This window comes from Lissotriton vulgaris, chromosome 12 (assembly GCF_964263255.1).
Source record: "Lissotriton vulgaris chromosome 12, aLisVul1.2, whole genome shotgun sequence".
Taxonomy (NCBI): domain Eukaryota; kingdom Metazoa; phylum Chordata; class Amphibia; order Caudata; family Salamandridae; genus Lissotriton; species Lissotriton vulgaris.
The window spans coordinates 8127312-8149268 of NC_141700.1; the positions used below are offsets into that span (position 1 = coordinate 8127312).

Sequence of the window (21957 nt, forward strand, 5' to 3'; positions counted from 1 at the left end):
CTCTTCTGTAGTGCGGTGCATTCCTGTTTTGTTAAATGAGTCTCCTGCAACATGGCAACCTGAACCCCCTCCTCCGCACCAAATACGCATGCACTTTGTGGCGTTTGACCATAGTTCGCAGCCCTCGGACATTCCACGTCAGGCATTTCAAGTTAGGTAACGTCCCCATACCAACATAGAGCGATCCAGTTCAAATGCAGCCAGTCAATACCCACACCATAGCAGTTGCCCCCCCCCCGAAACAAACTATTGAAAAGAAAACTCCCCGAACCCCACTCCCCAGGACAGAGCCCACAAACCCGGTGTCAGCCCCGATCCAAACCTTGAACCAAACACACATCATACTAACCTGTGGTCGCCACCACAGAAGGCCTTAAGGGCCCTGGGGGGGTGAGTTTTCGCCGACCCCGGCAAGCGGAGCCCGCGCCCCGCGCTCTCCATCCCGCCATGCCAACGCGGCACCCTGCCCGGCGACCCACCCAGCTCCAACAGGATGCCACCCTACCAAAAACCGTGTCCAAGTCCCAATGAAGAATCAGCCATGAAAAATCTCATCAGACGTCTGGGGGGTGACCACCGGCCCCTTCGAGCTCTCCGCCTCCGAAAGTTCCTCTCCGGTCCTGCCGCCGTCGTCGCTAGAGTCCGTCGCTGCCAGTTCACTCTCCGGCTGCGATCTCGTAATGGCCGCCGTCGCTGCAAGAGCCTCTCTCTTATCTGCAGCCATTTGGGCCTCCCGTTTCTCTCGCTGACGCCTAGTGCGGGAGCGGATCCTTTGGGACTGCCGGACCTGAGGCGGTTTAGGCCGATCTCGCCGACTTTTGTGATTCCTGTCCGTGCCAGCTCGGTACGATTCCAACCACAGCCATGCTTCATCCGGGGTCTGAAAAAAGTGCGTGGCCCCATCCAGGATTATCCGCAGCTTGGCCGGGAAGAGCAAGGAGTACTGGATGCCCTCCTCCCTCAGTTCCTTTTTCACTGCCAGAAATGACGCCCTATTCTTCTGGACCGCCTGAGTGTAGTCCGGGAAGACCGTGACCCTGCTGTTTTCCACCTCATATGGGCCCGAAGCCCGAGCTCTCTGGATTAGGAGGTCCCGGTCCTTATAATGAAGGAGCCTCACCACCATCGGTCGGGGGGGGGGCGGCCAAGCGCTGGTGGGCGAGCCGGCACCCTGTGAGCTCGCTCCAATGTAAAGAAGGAAGTAAGTCCCTCCGGTGCCACCACAGTCCGGAACCATTCCTCCATGTAGGCCACCGCATCCTCCCCCTCAATTCGTTCCGGCAGGCCTACGACCCGCACGTTGTTCCTTCTATTGTGGCTTTCGGCATCCTCCGCTCGTCGTTCCGACATGTCCAGCCGGGTCATGATGTCCGTTATCTTGTGTTCCGCGGTCACCACCGCCGGTTTCAGGTACAATAATAGCTGTTCATGGTCCTTTACCTTATCCGCCAACTTGGCATGATCCGCTCGCAGGAGCCCCAGCCCCGTAGCGACCTGCGCAATGTCCTGCTGCAATGCCTCCTTGGTCGAGGTGATAGCATCCAGTATGGCATCCAAGCGCCGATGTAGCCTCTGCTCCTGGTCCATCATCGGCGGGGGGGCCTCGCCAACCTGGGATAGTGCGGCCACGTCCTCCTGGCCCTGCTCCATGGTGGTCGCTCCCCCAGCAGCCGCCATCTTAGGTTGCTCCGTCGCCTCTACACGGGCAGAGGGCCTCGCCAAGTCCCAACAACCACTGTCCAGTGGGACGTGCGTCTCAGCAATGATCGCGACAGAGTACCACCACAATGCCCGCAACTCCAAGGATCAGAAGGACCAGCGCCGTCCACCTCACTGCCACCAGATCCGGGGGGAGAGAGAGGGGGAGAAGGAGTAGAGACGAGCGGTCGCCCCCAATACCCCGATCAAATGCTGGGCACCAAACTCCCCGCCTTCAGGACCGCATCTACAGCTCCCACAACTCCGATCTCGTAGAAGCGGGCCACCCCGCCAGTCAACGCCAATTCCGCTCAGTTTCGGTTTCCGAGGCCATCGACCCGCGCCGCCGCCATTTTCTTCACACTCCCGGCAACACCTCGGCCGTCGTCTTACGAGGTCTCCACGGGGCCAGCGAACCCCAAAGTGCTTTCCGCCGCTCCCCAGTGGCTCCCCAACTCTTTGTAGGCCAGTCACACCGACCAGGGGTCGCTCCGGGTGCTGATTTCAGGAGAATTAGCGGGACCCTGCGCGGAGCTGCAAGCTCACGCCGCCATCCCGATCGGCGTCCAAGCCACGCCCCCGGGATGGTTTCTTTAATGACGCTGTTTGTGATATCCATATTCTAAGGGGTCTTCCTTCTGAGGTGATTTGTCACAGTATGGTGGTGTTCTGATAGTCCTCAAACCTTGCGACGGTGGTCTTTAGGAGTCTTCAACTCAGTAGCTCTTAGCTGTCGGTAGGTAAAAGCCTACTTTGGACTATATCAAGAACTTGCATTTGGCTTTGGCCTTTGCCACTTTATTTTCTTGCAATTGCGAGTGAGCGAGTAGATTTGTCGAGGCTTGCACAAGCCTGATTGCCAAAGCCAATTGCTTGCCCTTAGGCGATACCTATTGGCTTTGCCAGTGTTTGAAATCTGATGGCATTGCTTGCCCATCATTGTTTGTCCCTCAGCTGGAGCATAACCTCTTTACCGTCTGTTTGAATGGGTGACTTGTATCCTTCCACTGTTCACGTTTAGAAACAACTTTTTTCCTATTCTTTCAGCACACCTTGAGGGTGTGTGTGTTCTAGCTGTCTCCCATCTCTGCTGATTTTCTCACCTGAACACCCTTCCTGTGTGCTCCCTGTTGAGTCCTGAATCCTCCTCCCACGCTTCTCCTTTGCTTTCTGTAATTCTCCATGGCTTGTCCCTTCCCTGGCCCAGCTGCTACCTCTTCCATAGCTCCCTTGCCCCTGTCCTCTCCCTGTCGATGTAAACGTTTTTGTGTATTCATGCTAGTCACATTTAGATTTTTTTAAATTTACTGATCCATCTCATCAATATATTTAAATAAGCATTTGCAATGCAATAGGTCTCTCATTTACGAGAGTTTGAGCTAATGGCAATGCAATAGCTTAAAGTCTTGCAAATGTGAGATCTAATGCATTTTAAATATTGTTTGTTTGCTAGCGCCCTTGCAGCAGTTTCACATTCATAGAGACCGCGCCTCTTTCTTTAGACAAGCTGCGTCTAAAGAAAGAGTTGTGGCCGACCTTAAAGTGAAACTGCGGCATGGGGTGCATGTGACAAAAAAAAGCATCTGTTCTTGAAGTTGACAAACAGGTGACTTTTTTTGTAAAAGCGCCCATGCTGCGCTTTTACTTTAATAGCAGCCGCACACCTTTCTTTAGACGTGGCTTGTCTAAAGAACGGGGCGCAGCCTCCATGAATGTGAAAGTGCCGCAAGGACGGTAGTAAACAAACAAAACACAATTAAATAAATAAGTGCAACCCCTATACATAAAGCTGACCACGCTGGTAAAATAAATAAACACTGTTGCTGTAGGTGAAAGTGGACCACCATTAGTGAATAAAATGAAAGCGGGCGGCGTGCTGCAACGTAGTGGGTGGAAAAGGGGAAAATCGTTAAACAAAATAGTACTCACAGCCAAGATAAAGCAGGCAGTGTAACAAGACAAGTAAAAGGTCCAGTCGTTATGGGAGGTAACAAATGCAGTCAAGGCGGTACCAAGGAGGGACTAATAAGCCTAATAGCGAATTGGAAGGCAGCGTTTACGAAGGACAATGACACAAGCCAATTAAAAATATAGGCGGTGAGTTTGCAGGGCTTCAAGTCAACACTCCAATACAGCATGCCTTTCAGCAGCGCATGCGCTGCCCAGGCTTGACCAAAAAAAGATGCTGGCGGCCTTTCGTAAGCATGTGCATGTATGTGCGTCATCATGCATGTGCACATCTCCGAAATGTTGTAGTCAAGCCATTGTGCGTCATTCTTTGCTAATGCTTGTTTTTCCATGGGGGTGGTCACACAATATGGTGATGGTCGGCCTTCAGTACTGATGCCACTGGGTGTAGCAGTGGTCTTATTGTTCCTCTGCTGTATGGCAGTGGGTAACTTTCCACTGTGAACTGGCTGTGGTAGTGATGTTCAAAGGTTTCCATGTCCTTGGTCAAAGCCCTTGCTTTTTGGTCCACCATACCTGCATAGCACTTGATGTAGCGGAGGGTACTCTAGGAGCCGTCAGTCGGTCGCTGTTGTGAAACCTCTGCTTGAGGAGATTAGTCTTGTAGTTTGCTCACATATCTTTACGTGAATGATTGTTCATTGGTGGTGTGGAGGCTCTGCCATATCAGTGGTCTTTGACTTTCTCACCAGTTCTGAGTAGTTGCTTGGGTTTTGCTTCTTTTTAAAATTGTAACTGCTTTTGAATGTTTGAGTGTATCCTTCCGCCTTCTTGTCAGTTGTGCTTTGAAATGCATGGGTGCAGTGATTTCAGTGGTATCACCAGATTCAGGCACGTATTAAGTAAACGGAGAGGCTTTCTTGTTAAAGCAGCCTTTCCTTTAAAAGCAGCATATTTACTACATTCATTAGGTCGAGCCTGTCAATGCACTTGCGCATTGAGCTTGCGAGAGATATTGGGGCTTAACCAGAGCTTAACCATCGACGGCGATTTGACGCTGTGCCCCGCGAAAAAAGCGCGTGCACAATGCACATCAAAGCCACCAGCCTCCCTCCCACAAGCTCCCCCCAGCGTGCGCTCTGCCTCGGGCATTTCTCCTCCCCTAATTTATTCACTGCCCACGGCTGGGCAGCCGTACTTTCACTTTCACGGCCGCCAGGCCGTGTCTCGCGTTTCCACTTCTCTTTCTTTCTTTCCATCTTTTCTCGCACCCTCTTTCTTCCTCTCAACTTCTCTTGCCTTCACCCTTTTCACTCCATGTCTTTGTTCTCCCTTCTCTCCTTTTCTCTACCCTTTCTCTCACTCTGTTCCTGCTTACATCGTGCCTCTTCTGTTGTCAGCGCTTTAAGTAAGTACGTGTTTTTCCAGGAGATGTACGGGTAATAATCTGAGGTGTTGCTTGCGTATTTTAACAGAAGAATGATCTGCGCCTGCTTAGATTTAAAGCTTAAATGCACATAGTGCCCGGTGCAGCTGAAGTCTGTTAATTTATGTTCAAATGTCACCCTTTTCCCGTGTTTTTTCAGAACTGTGCTGATTATGTTTAAAAATGGACTAGCGGTTTGATTGCTGTCTAGGTAGTGTTTTATTTAATAACCTCCAAACGTTAATTTACATTCCTTTTTAGACGAGTAGCCCATTGCAATGCTGTCTTCGTGGGTAGAATAATGATGCTTTATCGTCGTGACACGTAGGCCGCGCTTCTCATTCCGCCTGGGATTTGTATGTCCCTGTGCTGCTTCACACCTGTACGCTATGCCGCTTTATATTTTCGAGGTTGCCCTGCTCACTCTCCTTAACAGCTGGTTTTGATTTGCCCAGAGTTTTAGACAGAATCCGAAAAATCCCAATCCCAGTCGCCACCCGTGCATTACTGTCTTCTCATGGTTAGAACTGTTCTCTTTTTTCCGCTTGACTAACTTTTCTTTGATTGCTTGGCTAAAGCAATTGCTTCTGTTTAAAGATATGCTGTTCACGGCTGGCTCCAAGCATCTTAACATGTTGGAAACCATTCTCAGCATTTGACGCATTCATAGTCTGTGCGGTCTAGCATTTGACATGGATTTTGTGTGAATTGTTTCCTTTTAATGGTGAAGATTGGCTGGTACAAGAAATGCTTTATTCGATTGGCGGAGAGAAACTCAAGCTGTGTCAGCTGGAGTGGTGAGTATCCCGGCTCCTATGACATTACTCCACAAAAACCGGACATCGACTATGGAATCTCTTCCGGAACCTAAACTCCAGTCATTGACTTTAATAAAGGTGTTTGATGGGAAACTGAGCCCCCGACACAGCAATGCCAAGAGCTTTGTGCCCCTTGCCCCCACCGGAGCCTTGGCATCACACCTCAAAGTAATCCCTTCCGCTCCTCCGCCCACCCCACACCCCCACGTCGCAGTAGTAGGCAGCCCACCCCCTCCCTCTCCATATGGTCGCTCGAGCTGCAGGCAGCCCACCCCCTCCCTCTCCAGCGCCTGCCTCCTCTCTGCCCACGCATCTTTTCTATTCATTTGTGCCTCGCATCATCAGACTTGTTTCTCTCTGTTATTCCAGTGTTCTTTCTCGTTTTCCCGCCTCTGCCCTTCTCACCGTTTCTGTGGCCCCAGGCGACGTGCTAAATGCAGACCTGCTGGCTCTAAAGAGGTTAACTGGTCCGTCTGGAAGAAAGTGTTCAGTTGCGTCATCATTAAATCCTGGTTAAAAATGCGATTTTTCCAGAGACCTTTCCCATCAAACATTTATCTAACCTCGCTACGGCTCACGGCTGACACACTTTTTATGAATATGGCGTTTCGTGCCATTGTGAAATATTTAACGTGTGAAATATGCTGTCAAGGGTTCTCCCTAAGTCCCAGTCCTCAGCAAAAATGCAATGTATCAATGTTTAAAACTTTATTAAAACAGTACAAAAAAAATACTATTACACTTTTAATCTTCATTTAAAAAAAATTACAATACGCTACACATAATCTTCTCACAGAATCTTTTTTTTTTTAAGGTAGTGCCATTATACATTACAAAAATATTATGTAATTATTTATAAAATTCAAAAGCCATTATGAAAAAATAAACATGTAGCTTTAATAATGCTATAGGTGTCACATTTGCAAATTCTATAAATATTGGCATTTACAATAACAAAATTAATACATTTGCTATTATAAAAACATAAACATAAATTAATAATAACATTTACAAGACCAATAGCTCCAACTTTTCTAATGCGAGACCTATTGCATTTCCAATGCTTGTTTTTAATTTCTTTGCTCTTCCTCCTAACTTTTCCATAACCGGGTTGCTTCTCCAATCGCCGTCCAATGGGTTTGTGTTCCCTCTCCTGTGGCTCGCTCCCCTGTGGCATTTGCTTTCCTTTTCACTCGGTACTTCCTCTAGCACCTTTTCAGCTTGTAAGTACAACCAGACCGACAATAACAAGCGCTTCAGCCCCTGTTTGTATCCTGTATGGAGCAGCTGCAGCCGGTCACTTTGCCCGCTCTCTTGGCAGCGAAGTATGAGGTACCAGCATCTTCAAGTTCTCCCTTTGCTTCACTGGAACTACACACGCAACAAGTGCATCACAGGGAATTAGTTTCAAATAGGAAATGACAACCAAATATACCATCCGATCAATGAGTCCCAGTTCAGCATGGCCGTGGTAATGTGCCATCTTCCCATGCTGACAGTGGCATCAAGGAGGTCCTGTGCCTGTGTGTGAAGCTTACTCTGGACTGCTGTGGGCATTGTGCTCACCGGAAGACCTTGCAGGAGAGTGCCAGCTTCCGGGCCATATGTCATTATCCGCTAGAAGCACCCATGGTCATATCATGCCACCATTGCTTCTGTTATCTGCCTTCACTTGCAGCAGCCTTCTTCTATAGATGAAGAGCACCCCCAGGTCTCCGCGACCCCCCTGAGCTGAGCCGTCAGTGCACGCTCAGATGGAAAACCTGCACCGGACGGGCCTTGGAGTTAAGTGGGGAGCTGGTATAAGAAGGGGTGCACAGAATTCAACGCACCATTTCTTGCATTGGCCAAAACAATTGTTCAAAATGTTTTAATTATAGATTAAATAGAGCATGCTTGAGAGCTGTAAATTATTTTTTTCAGTGTATGAAACACAGAGAAAGGACTCTGTGTCCAACATAGCACATTGTGTGGTAGAGATTAGAAGCTCTGGTTTCAATTTGAATTTTTTGAATGAATTGAATTAAAACAAAATGAAACTCTTTGAATTGTTAGATTTTAACACCTGTATTCCCATTGCATCAAATCTTTTCACACTCTCTCTGTCCAAGAAAAAAACTGCCCTCCTCTGGCAGTTTATATGTGTCTCATCTGGTGGCATCGCCATGCGCGAGAAAACGCAGGAGCGGTGCCCCTCCCAAAGTGCGTGCATGTTCATTGATTCCCTGAGTGTGAACCTGATCTGTGGGGGCAGAATGCAACGGGCATTCAACCCCATGGAAGAGGACGAGTGGCTGTTCAGAGTGACGGTCCCCTCAGCCTCCCTGCGCCTGTTGTCTGATGAAAGAGGCTGTTGTCCACTGTTGCGCTTCTCTGCCTTCACTGCTGCACTAGGCCTGGCTTCTCTTTCAAAGCCCACTACATAAATATTCTGTAATCCAGTAAAACCATTTGTGATTAAAAGCATTCAAATACTTTAGAGCCATTCCTGGAGTAAGGCCGGCGATTTAATTGGTAAAGCCAGTGTGAGGCATGGCGGATTGTGGCCTGGCATTCGTGCAGCAAACTCTATATGTATTCACGCTGCCTTCCTGATCTCACGCCCCTCCCCAACCGTGCCGTGTTCTGTTTGTATAGAAACTAGAGCAGGCCACTATAGAAGGCGCTATTGCCTCATAACTGTAGTGTTTTTGTTTGTGAAGTAAGGGACCTCTAGCATGAAACGTTCATGATACCCCTATCAAATGGAAAGAATAGCAGGACACAGCGAAGGCATCCTTACCAACCCGGCCTTTCACAGATCTGAGACCAGGGCGGTATCGAAGGCATCCTTACCAACCCGGCCTTTCACAGATCTGAGACCAGGGCGGTATCGAAGGCTCCTTGCCAACCCGGCCTTTCACAGATCTGAGACCAGGGCGGTATCGAAGGCTCCTTGCCAACCCGGCCTTTCACAGATCTGAGACCAGGGCGGTATCGAAGGCTCCTTACCAACCCAGCCTTTCACAGATCTGAGACCAGGGCGGTATCGAAGGCATCCTTACCAACCCGGCCTTTCACAGATCTGAGACCAGGGCGGTATCGAAGGCTCCTTGCCAACCCAGCCTTTCACAGATCTGAGACCAGGGCGGTATCGAAGGCATCCTTACCAACCCAGCCTTTCACAGATCTGAGACCAGGGCGGTATCGAAGGCATCCTTACCAACCCGGCCTTTCACAGATCTGAGACCAGGGCGGTATCGAAGGCTCCTTGCCAACCCGGCCTTTCACAGATCTGAGACCAGGGCGGTATCGAAGGCTCCTTACCAACCCAGCCTTTCACAGATCTGAGACCAGGGCGGTATCGAAGGCATCCTTACCAACCCGGCCTTTCACAGATCTGAGACCAGGGCGGTATCGAAGGCTCCTTGCCAACCCGGCCTTTCACAGATCTGAGACCAGGGCGGTATCAAAGGCTCCTTGCCAACCCGGCCTTTCACAGATCTGAGACCAGGGCGGTATTGAAGGCATCCTTACCAACCCGGCCTTTCACAGATCTGAGACCAGGGCGGTATCGAAGGCTCCTTGCCAACCCAGCCTTTCACAGATCTGAGACCAGGGCGGTATCGAAGGCATCCTTACCAACCCGGCCTTTCACAGATCTGAGACCAGGGCGGTATCGAAGGCTCCTTACCAACCCAGCCTTTCACAGATCTGAGACCAGGGCGGTATCGAAGGCATCCTTACCAACCCAGCCTTTCACAGATCTGAGACCAGGGCGGTATCGAAGGCTCCTTGCCAACCCGGCCTTTCACAGATCTGAGACCAGGGCGGTATCGAAGGCTCCGTGCCTTAATGAATCCTGATTTAGCTCTTTCATGCCAGCCGTGTTAGGCAGCCGTGGAGGCTCTGATAACGGGTCTTGTTTCCCTCTGTTTTTAGGGACTTGTGAAGTCAGACAAGTCCTTAAGCTTCCACCCATTGATTGACTTTTAAGGAGGTCTCTTGCCTCTGAAACTTGCAACCTGTACTTTCTGGTTTTTAAAAGTGCATATGTAGTCTAATTCACACATATTTGTGTTTGAGAATGTTGTGTAGGTTTGTGAGAGGTTTCTGATGTCCGTGCTCTACATGTTAAGTTGGTAGCTTTGCCCCTTGCTTCATGAAGCAGAATCTGTTCATGAAATCTCTTCCGCCGTGAAATGAGTGGGGCAGTCACTCCACGCAACAGTGCAATGATGGGGTCTCAAGAGTAGCGTGGTGGAAACAGGGGGTCACAAATGTTCACCAGTGCTCGTCCAGTATTAAATGGGACTTAAAGAACTGGGGTTTGTAGCTCTGCGGCTGCTGACAGCTAATCTGTGGAGCTGTCATCATTTAAGCAGAATTATAGACCCTGTGGTCATGAAATGTGTCTGGGGAAGGAGGTGGCAGCAGCCCTGGGAGTTGAACTCTGTAGACTGATGAAAGCTTTGCCTTGTAACATGGAGGAATCATGGCCATTAAAGCACAGTGCGCTGGATTACCATGGGGGATCGGGTGCTAAAATATCATGGCAGAAATGCAGGACTGCTGGGAGATGGAATAGCAAGCGGAGGCTTTGCAAGAACAACGGTGACAGCGCTTGCTAGTAAAGACTCTGTTAAAGAAGAAAATAATTGTGTACTTTACAGTGAAAGTAGGTCTGTGATTAGGAGAGAGGAAACAAGTGTGGTCTCTAAAAGCAGCTCCCTTCAGTGTTGGACTAGTGGTGACAGCGTTAGGCCGGTGCCTGAGTCTGAATTTACAAACTCGCGAATGAGCTTCTTAATTGTCTCCCCTTCTTTGTTTTTCTGTTCACATCCTGGGCCCCACGTTCATGAGTACCTGCGGTTTTCTGTGTTTGAACCTCTTGTTCTAGCCTGTAACCCCTAAGTTGTAACGGGGATGCCGACCCTTTAGTTAACAGTGCTATAAACCAATCTCTTGTTTTCTCCCCAGAGGAGCCAAAGGTCGGCATCAAAACCATCAAGATGTACTGCCAGAGGATGCAAGAAGAGAACATCACCAGGGCTCTGATCGTGGTCCAGACTGGCATGACTCCCTCAGCAAAGCAGGTAACCCGCTCTAGCTGCAAGAGGACAGGACAAGGAGTTGCACATGAGGAGGAGGGTGCTCTCCAGAGCCACACCTCGGGGAACCCTAGAGGAAGCCCGTGCTCTCAGGCCGTGCTCTGCTTCCATGGCTTTGGAGGCCAGGGGAACAAAGCCCCACTCTGGGTGCACGCAGGAGAGCTTGAAGATGATCTCTTAGTCACTGCAGGGGTTGGCGAAGAACCCTTCTTGGCAGCTCAGTAAATGATTTCGCTGCTGCTGAGAGTTTTGTTTAATCAGGTCACTGCTTCTTATCCTGGAAGCACCAACTTAGCCTTCCATCCACCCGGGGTTGTTAAATGGAGTGCCACTGCACTGGGTAAAAGTAACGTGTAGTTGTACCTTGGCTCATGGGGTAGGGAGGGAGCTACTTGCCATCAGCAACAATACCTGACCGGTGTTGAGGGACTGGGCTCCTTCCCCTCCGTGTCTATTGTACAGAGGGCCCTCTCGGCTCATGGCCCACAGTACTGCTGTTGAAGCACCATCTAAGGAACTAGCCATGAGCCTGACTTCTCAGTCACGCCTCCAGGTGGTGGTGTGTGCATTTTATTTACTCAGTAAACATAGCTGTGAAGGCCGCGAGCGCTGGAGCGCAGCGGAACAAAGGCTTTTAAGGTGTCGTTTCTAAGCAGCAAAAGCCCGTCAGGAGGCGTTCCAGGTCCAGCTCATTCCACTCTATGCGACCACAAGAAGAGAGTGTCTTGGTCACGGACCCCTTGGAAGGGTGACTGTTGTTTTGTGGCAGAGTCCTTATTCAGCATTCCCCCACCCCTGCACAACATCCTGAATTGTACTGCACATCATACAGTTGCTGACTGTATAACAGTTTTCTTACTGCTGTGACTGGGCTGGATAACAACGACCAATTTGGGAATGACCACCACTTGACACTTTTTTCTTTACCTGAATCTTAAGCTATAATGGCTGTTGGGTTTGCGAATGAATATCATGCAGCCGTGAATTGTCACAATTTTCTTTTTACAGGCTGCTTTCAAAATGTCAAAGCTAAATTCTTTGTACAGATGATGTTTTTAGTGAAATGTCTCTTACTTCAACTTCTAGTTCCTTTCCCTCCTGCCTTGGCCTTGTGAGCTGTTTATTAAGACTCCTCCTGCTGAGACACCCACCAAGGCCCTGTTTGTTCTCTTGGGATGGCCATGTGCCACCTGGTAGCATTCTCTTTACAGTGACTAAACATCTGACTGGTTTCTGTAAACATTAAAACTGCTAAACAAAAATGTCTTGGTGAAGCACACAGAAGTATACATCAAGCAGTCGATGGAGGATGAGTGCCCCGTAAGAGCAGGTATAGTGCTTTGAAATACAGATAACTGTCCTTGGACGGAGGCATCAAGAATTGTATTCAGACAGTTGCAGTGTCTTTATCAAAGCATATTGCATAGAGAAGCCAAGCCCGAGAAAAACACTTGTGTTTTTTGGTGGTTAATGGTTTAGGCCAGCTTGATATTTAAGAGCCATCGCTGGAAGTTGACTGAAGTGGAGAAGGTATTGACGCTGATACCGCAGCCGGTGAAGCCCCCTCCAGTCAGTTTGATGCTTTTTCATCCTTGGCAGGGCTTTTCTATGCTAGCGGTCCTGATGCAAGGGATGAAGGATGCTGAAGATGCTCAAAGGATGTTTGGGGTGCGATGCGGTCGATGAGCTTCTGGCTGCAACTACTTCTCGGTTCACGAAGAAGTTGAGGCGGTCCAGGTCATAGGGTCGACGTCCCTCAAAGTCCTCTTGGTGCTGTCAGAAGTCCAGTCGCCACTGGACTCCCTGTCGCCTACTATCGAAGTCACAGCCAATCCTTCCTGGGTCGCTAGCTCGTCCTCTGGAGGTCCCAGATGCACTTCGGCGACACTCCTGGCCTTATCAAACGTAGGTGCAACTTTGTGCATCAGGTCCTGGTCCCTGGTGCTACACAGCGGCTGTTGCTTGCGGGTTAGAGATTTTGGGCTACCAACTTGCCACAGCAGGCTTCTCAGCTGTTGCGTCCCTGTGCTATGAATAGGCGGCCAGCTTACTGACCTTGAAGTCTCTCGGCTTTGGCTGGGCTCTGCAAACCATTTGTCCTTGAGCAGGATGCAACAGGCACAGTCCCTCTCCTTTGATAGCCGTTTGGTGCAGTCTTTGATGGTGCAACCTCCATTTGCCGGTTGGACGGGGCAGCAAGGCAGTCCTCCTTCCATTCCAGTCGAGATCTGAGATGCTCAGAAAGTGGCTAGTAGGGCAGGATGCGGTTGGTAGCCACTGGACTACCAGGTTACTTCTTGCCTGATGACCACTTCCTGCGAAATATAGCATCCCAGGATGCACCATTCTGCATACTTCCAATACAGCAGGAACTCTTTCCCAGCGTGTGGATCTCTCTAGCCCATCCCGAGGTGTGGCTACCAAGGGCAGCAAAACATCCCTGGAAAAACGGTTTGGCAACAGTTTTCCCATCCCGTCTCAAGTGCCAGCCTGCCTCAACAATGGAGCAGCCCCTCCCCCAAGTGTTACTCATTTGCCCTTCAAAGGCGGCTTCTCCTTTGAAGCCCGTCTTTTGGGCCCTCACCTGTGTGATTTCCTGTATAAGGGAGGTGACACCTCCGTCCAGAGTAGGCCTCTGTTGAATCCATTCCTGGGAGTTATTAGCTCGTCTCTCTGCAGGGGCAGAAAGTGGTCTCGGCGACAGGACCCCATGTGCAACCAGTATGGGCATAGTGGACCAAAGACCCCAAACTAGCAACCTTGCTAATGTTGCACTCTGCATCTTGTTACAATAATTTCGACCTGAGACTCAAGTCCGGCTTAATGAAACGAGTTGTTTGCTAACTTGGATCGATGTAACCCACTTTAGTCACACCGTTGCAGAGCTAGCGCAGCTGAGGGGTCAGTGTGTAACTTTATACTTGCCAGTTGGGCAACCAAGCTTTTCCACAGTAAAAACAATAGTTTCGCGTTTTTACTATTGGAGCACGTAAGACACATGTTCTGCTTGTGCGATCTATTGTACCATGCCATTGGACCTGATACGCCTGCCATAGTTGGACTTGCACATATACCAGGGGTAAGTCTGGCTTTGCCATTACTTTAAATGGCAAAGTTGAGTGAGCAGGTTAAACTGCTCTTCCAGTCTGAAAATGGCCATCTGGGAGTCTTTTTTTTCCCCTCATGTCACACCAAGGGTGGGGGGGGGGGGAGCCTTCAACTTGCAAGCCCTGGGTACCATTAACTAGGGACTTCCAGGTGAGTTAGTTTAGCCAATTCAGTAGGAACCAATTCAACAGACCTGTTTTAAGGGCGAGGGCACAGGCACTGGGGTCTGCTTAGCGGGCCTTAGTGGACTCTCAGTTGATAAACCTGCAGCATCAGTCCAAAAGCCTAAGGGAGACCATACAGGAAGAGGCATTTCCGTACAGGTGGCTTTGCATGGTCGGAATTCCTTTCGGTCCAACTGCTGTATCTGTCTTGTGGTCTCCGTAGCACACAAGCATTGTTGACAATGGCTCAATTCGTATTTGTAATCTTGATCTGTCAGTGTTTTTCTGAATGATTCCATTGTTTTGAGTGGGAGTGGCTAGGAGAGTTGGGATTTAGTAATGTCTTGCACCCTGCTGTGGCCTGTTTCAGCATGAGTGTTTAGGGACTTTTCTTGTGCAGTTCTGTGTTCTTGTTCAGTCTGTTTTCTTGAGCTTCTGATCAGCAATAGATTGTTTCCTGCAATGGGTGGGTAGCAGGTTTCACGAATATGTCCTGGGGGGCGAGGAGCTGCAATGAACATGACATGAATGTGTTAATACCTCATTGCTTTCCTTTTCAGTCGCTGGTGGACATGGCTCCCAAATACATCCTGGAACAGTTTCTGCAGCAGGAGCTGCTCATTAACATCACAGAGCATGAGGTGAGTCTGGTCACTGGTGAACGCAGTGCTTATTTGAGACTCACCCTGGAAATGAGATTAACAAGTTCGAAACTGGGACAAGTACCTGCTTGTGTGATCTGTATCAGAGTCAAAGAGGCGCACACACCTGCTATAGAGCGTAGCAGAAGAGGCCTGCTTTGCCGCTTTGCCTCTTCCAACTTCAGATGTCAAAATCACCAGTTTTGGAGCCTCCTCCCTTTAAAGCGACTGGTTTGCTTGTTGTCTGTGTTTTGACTCTTTTTTTTTTTTTTTGTGTTCGCTTCTTCTAGCTGGTTCCAGAACATGTTGTCATGACAAAAGAAGAAGTAACAGAGTTATTGGCGAGATAGTATCCTTTTTGAGCGGCAGACTTGTGCGATGTGCTTGCTTTCACATTAACCAAAGGCCCTGTTTTTTCTTTGCCCAGGTGGAAGAAATTGGTAGTGAACTCCTGGCTCTTTTTCAATTTCTTAGAAAGCTAATTACTGTGATTTCTTTGTTATACATTTATAGTTCTTGTATTCTATTTACATTTGCTGATTTTCCCACCCTTTGCTCCATTCAGCTTTTTATGTGTTGTCCTGATAACCAGTATTTCAGTCTGCCTCCTCTGCCAAGCCAAACATGGATGCATTGTGATGAATCCGTTCAGGAGATGGTGAGAAATGTTGTTCTGACCTTTGGTTGGCCAAAGGACACCAGGGAAGAGGAGTGTATATGCTGAAGATGGGTCGATCTACTGAAATCAGCTCAATCGTTCCTGTTTTACTTCTTTGTTTTGGTATCGTCCAGTAATCTACTCATGACAGCTCTTCGGGCACCTGGGTGGGTGCAGTGAGGCTGCAGTACTGACGTCAAACAGCTTCTGCTGAGATACCCATGATGCTTGTTGTATCTAAGACACAACAGATTGTTGCTTGTTTTGTATCTGCTTCTGGGTGGTGCATATTCCATAGTTGGGGAGCAGCAGATTGTGACGGTGCTTTGGAGGTACAGCTCTGTCTTGTTACCATCAGGTCACTCGTGGTTTTATGATATGTTACGTAGCCTTTACTTTTTTGCAACCGAGTTTTAAGATGCGATTGACAGGAATGTTGAAATGTTTGTGTAATGTTCTGAATACGCCGTGTGTCTAATCTCAGACCACCGACTTCGATGAGTGAAGGATTATTAATTTGGCTTTTCCTCTCGCCCTTCTACTTAAATCACAGTTTAGCCGTCAACCAGTTGCAACAGCTGTTTATTCTAGCCCCCGGCTCCCCCCTCTTTGTCAGATCTGTCCGCCTCTGGTAGTCTTCTTTAACTGTTCCTCCCAGCAAGTTGCGTGAATCCCAGCTTCCCAGAATACAGGCCGGAGATCCCGTGGCACGATACTTTGGCATCAAGCGTGGTCAGGTAAGGCGCACTGCAGGGCTTAGAACAGCGTTCACAGGATCTGCCCTTTTGTCCGGGCTTGTATTGTTGTCTTGATGATCGTGGTGGACGATGAAGGCCCGGTGCAGGATGGCCTGTTTGGAAGGGCTGGATGGGGTGAGAGTAACTGCGGGGCTGCCCTGCAAGTAGATACGCCGATGGTCTCACCATGGTGTGGCCACCAGCTTATGCTCTTGTATTTCTGTTCAGTGTGCTGAGGGCACTTGGTGTTTTGGCTAGCATTTCATCATTTGTACTGATGACTTTTTAGGACATTTTAACTATTTCTAACTGCTGACAGGACCTGAACATGTGGGATTAGCATTACATATGGGGTATTTCTTTTGTCTGAACCTTTAAAGCCTTTGTAACCTGTATAGCAGTTCTTTCTCAGCTGCTTTTGCTTCATAGACCGAATTTGAGATTTATGCAACTCATTTTCTCACCCTCCCCTTCCAGGTAGTTTCTGTGTCAGATTATGACGATAATCCACTGAGAAATGAAAAGGAAGATGTTAACATTGTAGAAATGGTGGAGGCTGTGTAGTCGTAACCCAGAGTTTCTGGACATTCAATGAAGTTTAACCATATTGTAGTTCTGCTTGCAATGTGGAGCCACATCTGTTTTCTAAATTACCTAGAGGGGGCCGACAAGGATTGAAAGCGATGATGTAATCCTCCTACCTTGTCCCTCCTCAAGAGGAATTGTGTTGTGAAAGGTCATTGTATTTGGCGTCCACCAAGGAATGCAGGTTCATCTGATAAAGTCATCTAACCACAGATTACTTAACTTCTTCTCCTGAATGTGACACAATGGAGTCCATATAAGCCCTCCCCTCATGCGCTGACATCCGTTCCTTCTCTTCCACACTAGCAACACGGATCTGCACTGCAGCTGCTTGACGTTTTTCCATCGGCGGTGCAGTGTGCCTTTTTTTACCCTTCTTTAATGTCCTCGGAGTTGAAGCCTTGTGAGTCCTGTGGATGACAAATGTCCACCACAGACCCTCACTCAGTTTGCATGTGGTGTCTGAGTGAGCACCTTGACTCAGATGAGTGCTACTGTTGTCCCCAGCTCCTACCTAAGGCACAAAGAGAACGTCGCATGAAGCTCCTTGGTGTTCAGATATCACGGTCATCAAAGTCTTCTTGTCGTCCCCTGTCCCTACGTGCCGCGCTGTATGGACCGACTGCGCGTCCGCTCTTGGAGCCGTTCCTTCTGCATTATTCCCCTTAGACATCCGGAGGTAAGTCTTGACGTAGACAGTCAGTCGTGGCGCTTCCCACCATCTCAAAAACAGGAGAGTGACCCGCCCGGCGTCTCCCCACTTATCCTGGGGTCTGGGCGTCTTTGACCCAGATGAGACCATATTCTAAATCTCTTCTATTTCTGGGTCTCGCCGCCTCCCTCTTGAGTGTCATTGTACTCCATGGAAGCGTCGTGCATGTGTCCCTGCCGGCGGGTACTCCCTCTGCTTCAGTTCAGCTTCTGGTGTCTGACACTAGGCTACCACCTTTGGCTCCTGTTTCAGGGCTGCTTCAAATGTCAGCATCTGGCTCTTGTCTGCTGGCTCCGATGGGTGTGCCATCGACGCTCCTTCTGACATTGAGGATTCGCCTTCTCGGCATCGAGTGGCTTCGGTTACCGCATCAGATGCGGCGCTGATGGAGCCGACCAGCTCAGACTCCCTTACTCTGGTTTTTCCTTCTGAGGAACCTGGTTGTGAAAGTACTACAGCCTCCTGTCTCTTCATGATTTGGTTACGGAGGCGAGTTCCACTCTGGCAGACTTGCTCACTCGAGTTTCATTTGTACTGGATTCACAACTTCCTTCTGTGGAATTGTTAACAGACCCTTTACTCTGGGTTCTACATTTTGACGATTCTAACTTAGTACCTGTGCTTCTTTATAGTGACTGTCTGTTCAATATCCTGTTAGGTGTTTAAACTAAACCTGAAACAGGGCTCAGTTTGCATCGCTCAATTTTGACCCTCTGGAAAGAGAGGCCAGAAAACTTGACACTTGTGGTAGGCGTATTTTCTCTTCTTCGAGCTCTTCCCTGTGATCTCCTAACACTTCCTGTTCCCTAGCCCGCTCCCTTATGGAGGCAGCCTGGAATGCTCTTGTTCCTTTGGTATTAGTCAGCAAGCTGCCACGCGTAACGTCTTCTATGGTAACAATACCACTGATTCTGTTGGTCGGGCTTTAGCCTCTTCCATAGCTCTAGTTCGGCGTGCATGGTTCCGTACTTCTAGTTTTTTAGAGGATGTGCAAACTAATTTGATTGATATACCTTTTGATGACTCCTTCCTTTTTGACATGCATGCTGACTCTGCTTTACACTGGTTCAGAGATAATCATGGTGGTACTGAGTCTTAACTCTGTTGTCCTAGTTTTGTCGGGGACAATTTGTTTCCTCTTGTTTAGTCTCTTATCAGCCTTCATAGGGCGGAGTACTTCTCTCCCTTCCTGCGTTACACCCGGTGTGGTGTTTCTGCTTGCTACAGGTGTGTTTTTTTCTAATTTATGCTGTCAGTGACAGGTTTAGTTTCCAGCTATCTAGAACATATTTTAATTTGCTGCCTCCAGTGGGCCTGTTCTTACTGCTTCTTTTTGCCGCTTGATTTTTTTCTACCAGAGTACTTGCGCTAAGGCAGGTATTTTGTTTGTTGTGTAGATACACTATAGCTTTGTTTCCTGCGTTTCTGGGACCTTTTTTTATGCAGTAGGGCATTTTCTGAGCTATCTAAGCACTTAGTATCCCTTATAGGCACTCTGACTTCATCTTTTCTCTACTCCTTATGTCCAGATGGGCGATAATGATATCCCAAGGAGGTAGACCCTTTGGCCTGGGTACCACATTCATTTGTAAGCTCTTTTTCTACTTTTTCATGACCCTGATGCTGTTAATCTTCAGCAGTTTTGATGTTCTTTGTATCTGTTGTTTCCCTTCAGATGTTCTTACCTACCTAACTGGGTAACAGCCACTGCAGTTGCTTCCTGCGGGTGGGGGGGTTGAATACATATCTGCTATTGTTGCATTGTAAATTGTCATGTCTGCACCAGATACACTATGACTGGATCAGACTCGTATTTTTTAATCATACTGAGGGATGGTCTGGACCATGCACACAAGCCTGGGATTAAATGTCTAATTCACCCCAGAGTACAGAATATTGTTTCTGTGTCTTATTCTTATATTCCTTTGTTAGCAAAATGTTTCTTTTCTTTTTTCCACATTCCACTTGAGAGTTTTTCATGGTAGAAACCAGATGAGTTGAATTTGGTCTTTTTCACATTAAGGTTCCTCTCGTTTTGACTTAAGGTCTAGGATGTGTTTTCAGGCTCTCCTATTGGTCGTGAGACTGATGGTGTACTTGTGGCCACAGGGAACTGGTTTTAGTGCATTATAGCAGCCAAAGGTATTAAGTTGCCTGCTACCTTGTTGATTTCTTTGACTCGTGTCGCAAAAGAAGCTTCGCATATCTCCTTAGCCTTTTTCAATAAAAAAAGCAGGGAATCTTTTCTGTAAATCAGTCGACAATGATTCAAAATCTTCACTATTGTTTGTAATCCAAAACTGCTGTTTTTGCCGTCTGTGCAGCCTTTGCGGCCTCTACATCTAATCACCCTATTTGCTTGATGATAGACTGCTCAAGAACCGTTCATCAGTCAGTGTTGACTGAAATCAGTCCATGGGGAATGATTCATGTTATTCGGATAAGAGCTGAAGGGGGTTTCTACAGTCCCGGTAATAACACTGGGGAAAGGTGCTTTAATACCTGAAGATTAATGGATTCAATCTCTTTTGACTTTGAGTGCTGAGCTCTACTTTTAAGTCACCCAAGCATCTTTGATGTTGTTTCTCTCCTAGTGCCACAACTGTGTGTGAACCCAGTGGCAGAAAATAAATGTTGATGGGATCTACAATGCGGTTGATTGTGACCTTTGGTCTGAGGGCCCAGTGACTTATTGTCGACACTAAAGCACCCACAACTGCTAAATGGTGCAAAAAGCACCAAAGGCAAACCCATTCTATACTCTCAGTGCGAATCTGCTACTAGTTGTAAAACTTGGTTCATTCCAGTACCTGGCATGTGACACAGCGACCCTCCCCATGTCAGAGAGGCTTCTTAGTAGCCGAGATCTGCTGTTTCCAAACCACATTGCAGTGCCGGAGAAAACACCTATCAGTCTAAGGTCTCCATTTTGTGGGGGCAGCCCCGATTAATGTTCTTGGTGGGCTGCGAGTTCTCTTTCATGTCCACCTTACTGCAGCTCTTCCACAATACACTCAGGCATTCTTTACTCGCGTTCAGTGTTTTTTTTAGCAGCCGTGTTTTTTTACCCACACTATGTTTTAGTGATGGGGTGGTTTAGAATGGCTGTTTAGACAAGTGTTGAGGCTTTGAAGTTTTTTCCCTCTTTGTTGGTTGAGATTTCCTCTTAATAAGGAGTTGGGAACCTTCTCTAAAGATTTGCTCTCCTTTCTATCCTAGGTGGTGAAGATTATCCGGCCCAGTGAGACTGCAGGACGATACATCACCTACCGCTTGGTGCAATGATGGGTAAGTGGTTGGAGTGATGTGGATGTGTTGATGCATGTTTTAGTATCTGTCCTTGTGTTCACCGTGATAAGTACCTGTTGTGCTTTGATGATAGCCGTCCCCTGTCCAGAATGTGGCCCTGCTGTGTGCTTCCTAATACTGCAGCTCTGTCTCTGCATCCTTCCGCTTTGAGCCAAATCCTCGTGGCTCACCCTTTGCATTTAATCGGGACAGCAAAGAACATGTTATGCTTTTATTCCTTGAACACTTTGTTAGATTGCTTATGCTTGGGAATAAAAAAAAATGTCTAGCTTGTGCATCAAGAATTTTCAATTCTATTAAGGACACTGATTTGAGGATTAGGCTTTGCTATTTTAAATACCAAGCGGTTGGATTTCAACTTCCATTTTGTGGGGTCTTCTACCTAGCTCGACAACGAGCACGGGTACAATGGGAGCAGGGGCTCTGACGGCTTTGCTCCTTAAACGGTTGAGCACAAGGGCATTCCTATTTCTATGTGCACAGAGTGTTGGTGTGCACGCTCGAGCCTGCAAAACAGTGGGTAGTTCCACTGCTGGCTCGCGGCTGAAATAAATTGAGCTGTAGGAGCGAGAAAAACTCTGCCTGTAATTCAGCTGAATTTGTTGACACTGCATCAAGTTTGCGAGTACTTAACCCAGTTACTCCTTATACACGTGGTTGTGGTAGGGCTGCCATTATCTAGAACTTGTAAAATATTGTAGTCTGCCCTTTCTAACACTTGATATTTTCCCATTGGCTGCCCCTCTAAAGAGCAGACTAAAATAGCTACCTGACAACCCTACAACGCAGGTAAATAGTAAGACTATATTGAAGGGGAGGACGATCTCATTGAAGAACTGGACAATTCAGTCCAGCAGTCTGTCAATCGCGCGCTGCCTTTGGGATTTAAGCCCATTAATCAGCAATTGAAGCACTACACGTGGAGGAACAGGGCAAATGTTCTGCAGGCTTATCAGATCCTCCAAAGAGCACCACAGAATCTAACCCGGTTAACACCCGGGGAAAGAAGTAATGGCCCCACTCTGCGTCTCTGGAGAAGCTTTCACAGCCCTACTTACAGGGCCATGAGTGTAGTGCCTTACACCTTGGAGTGTGTGATGCCC

General features: G+C 48.2%; 1 protein-coding gene across 1 annotated transcript in view; it reads left to right on the forward strand.

Annotated features, from left to right (window-relative positions):
- POLR2E (RNA polymerase II, I and III subunit E) overlaps positions 1-21957 on the forward strand; it is a 58089-nt gene that overhangs the window by 32783 nt on the left and 3349 nt on the right. Inside the window, exons 3-7 of the mRNA XM_086946712.1 lie at positions 10810-10925; positions 14773-14853; positions 15144-15202; positions 16170-16248; positions 20765-20833. Coding sequence (XP_086802838.1) covers positions 10810-10925; positions 14773-14853; positions 15144-15202; positions 16170-16248; positions 20765-20830 — 401 coding nt within the window. The 3' untranslated portion in view covers positions 20831-20833. The remainder of the gene's footprint in view (positions 1-10809; positions 10926-14772; positions 14854-15143; positions 15203-16169; positions 16249-20764; positions 20834-21957) is intronic.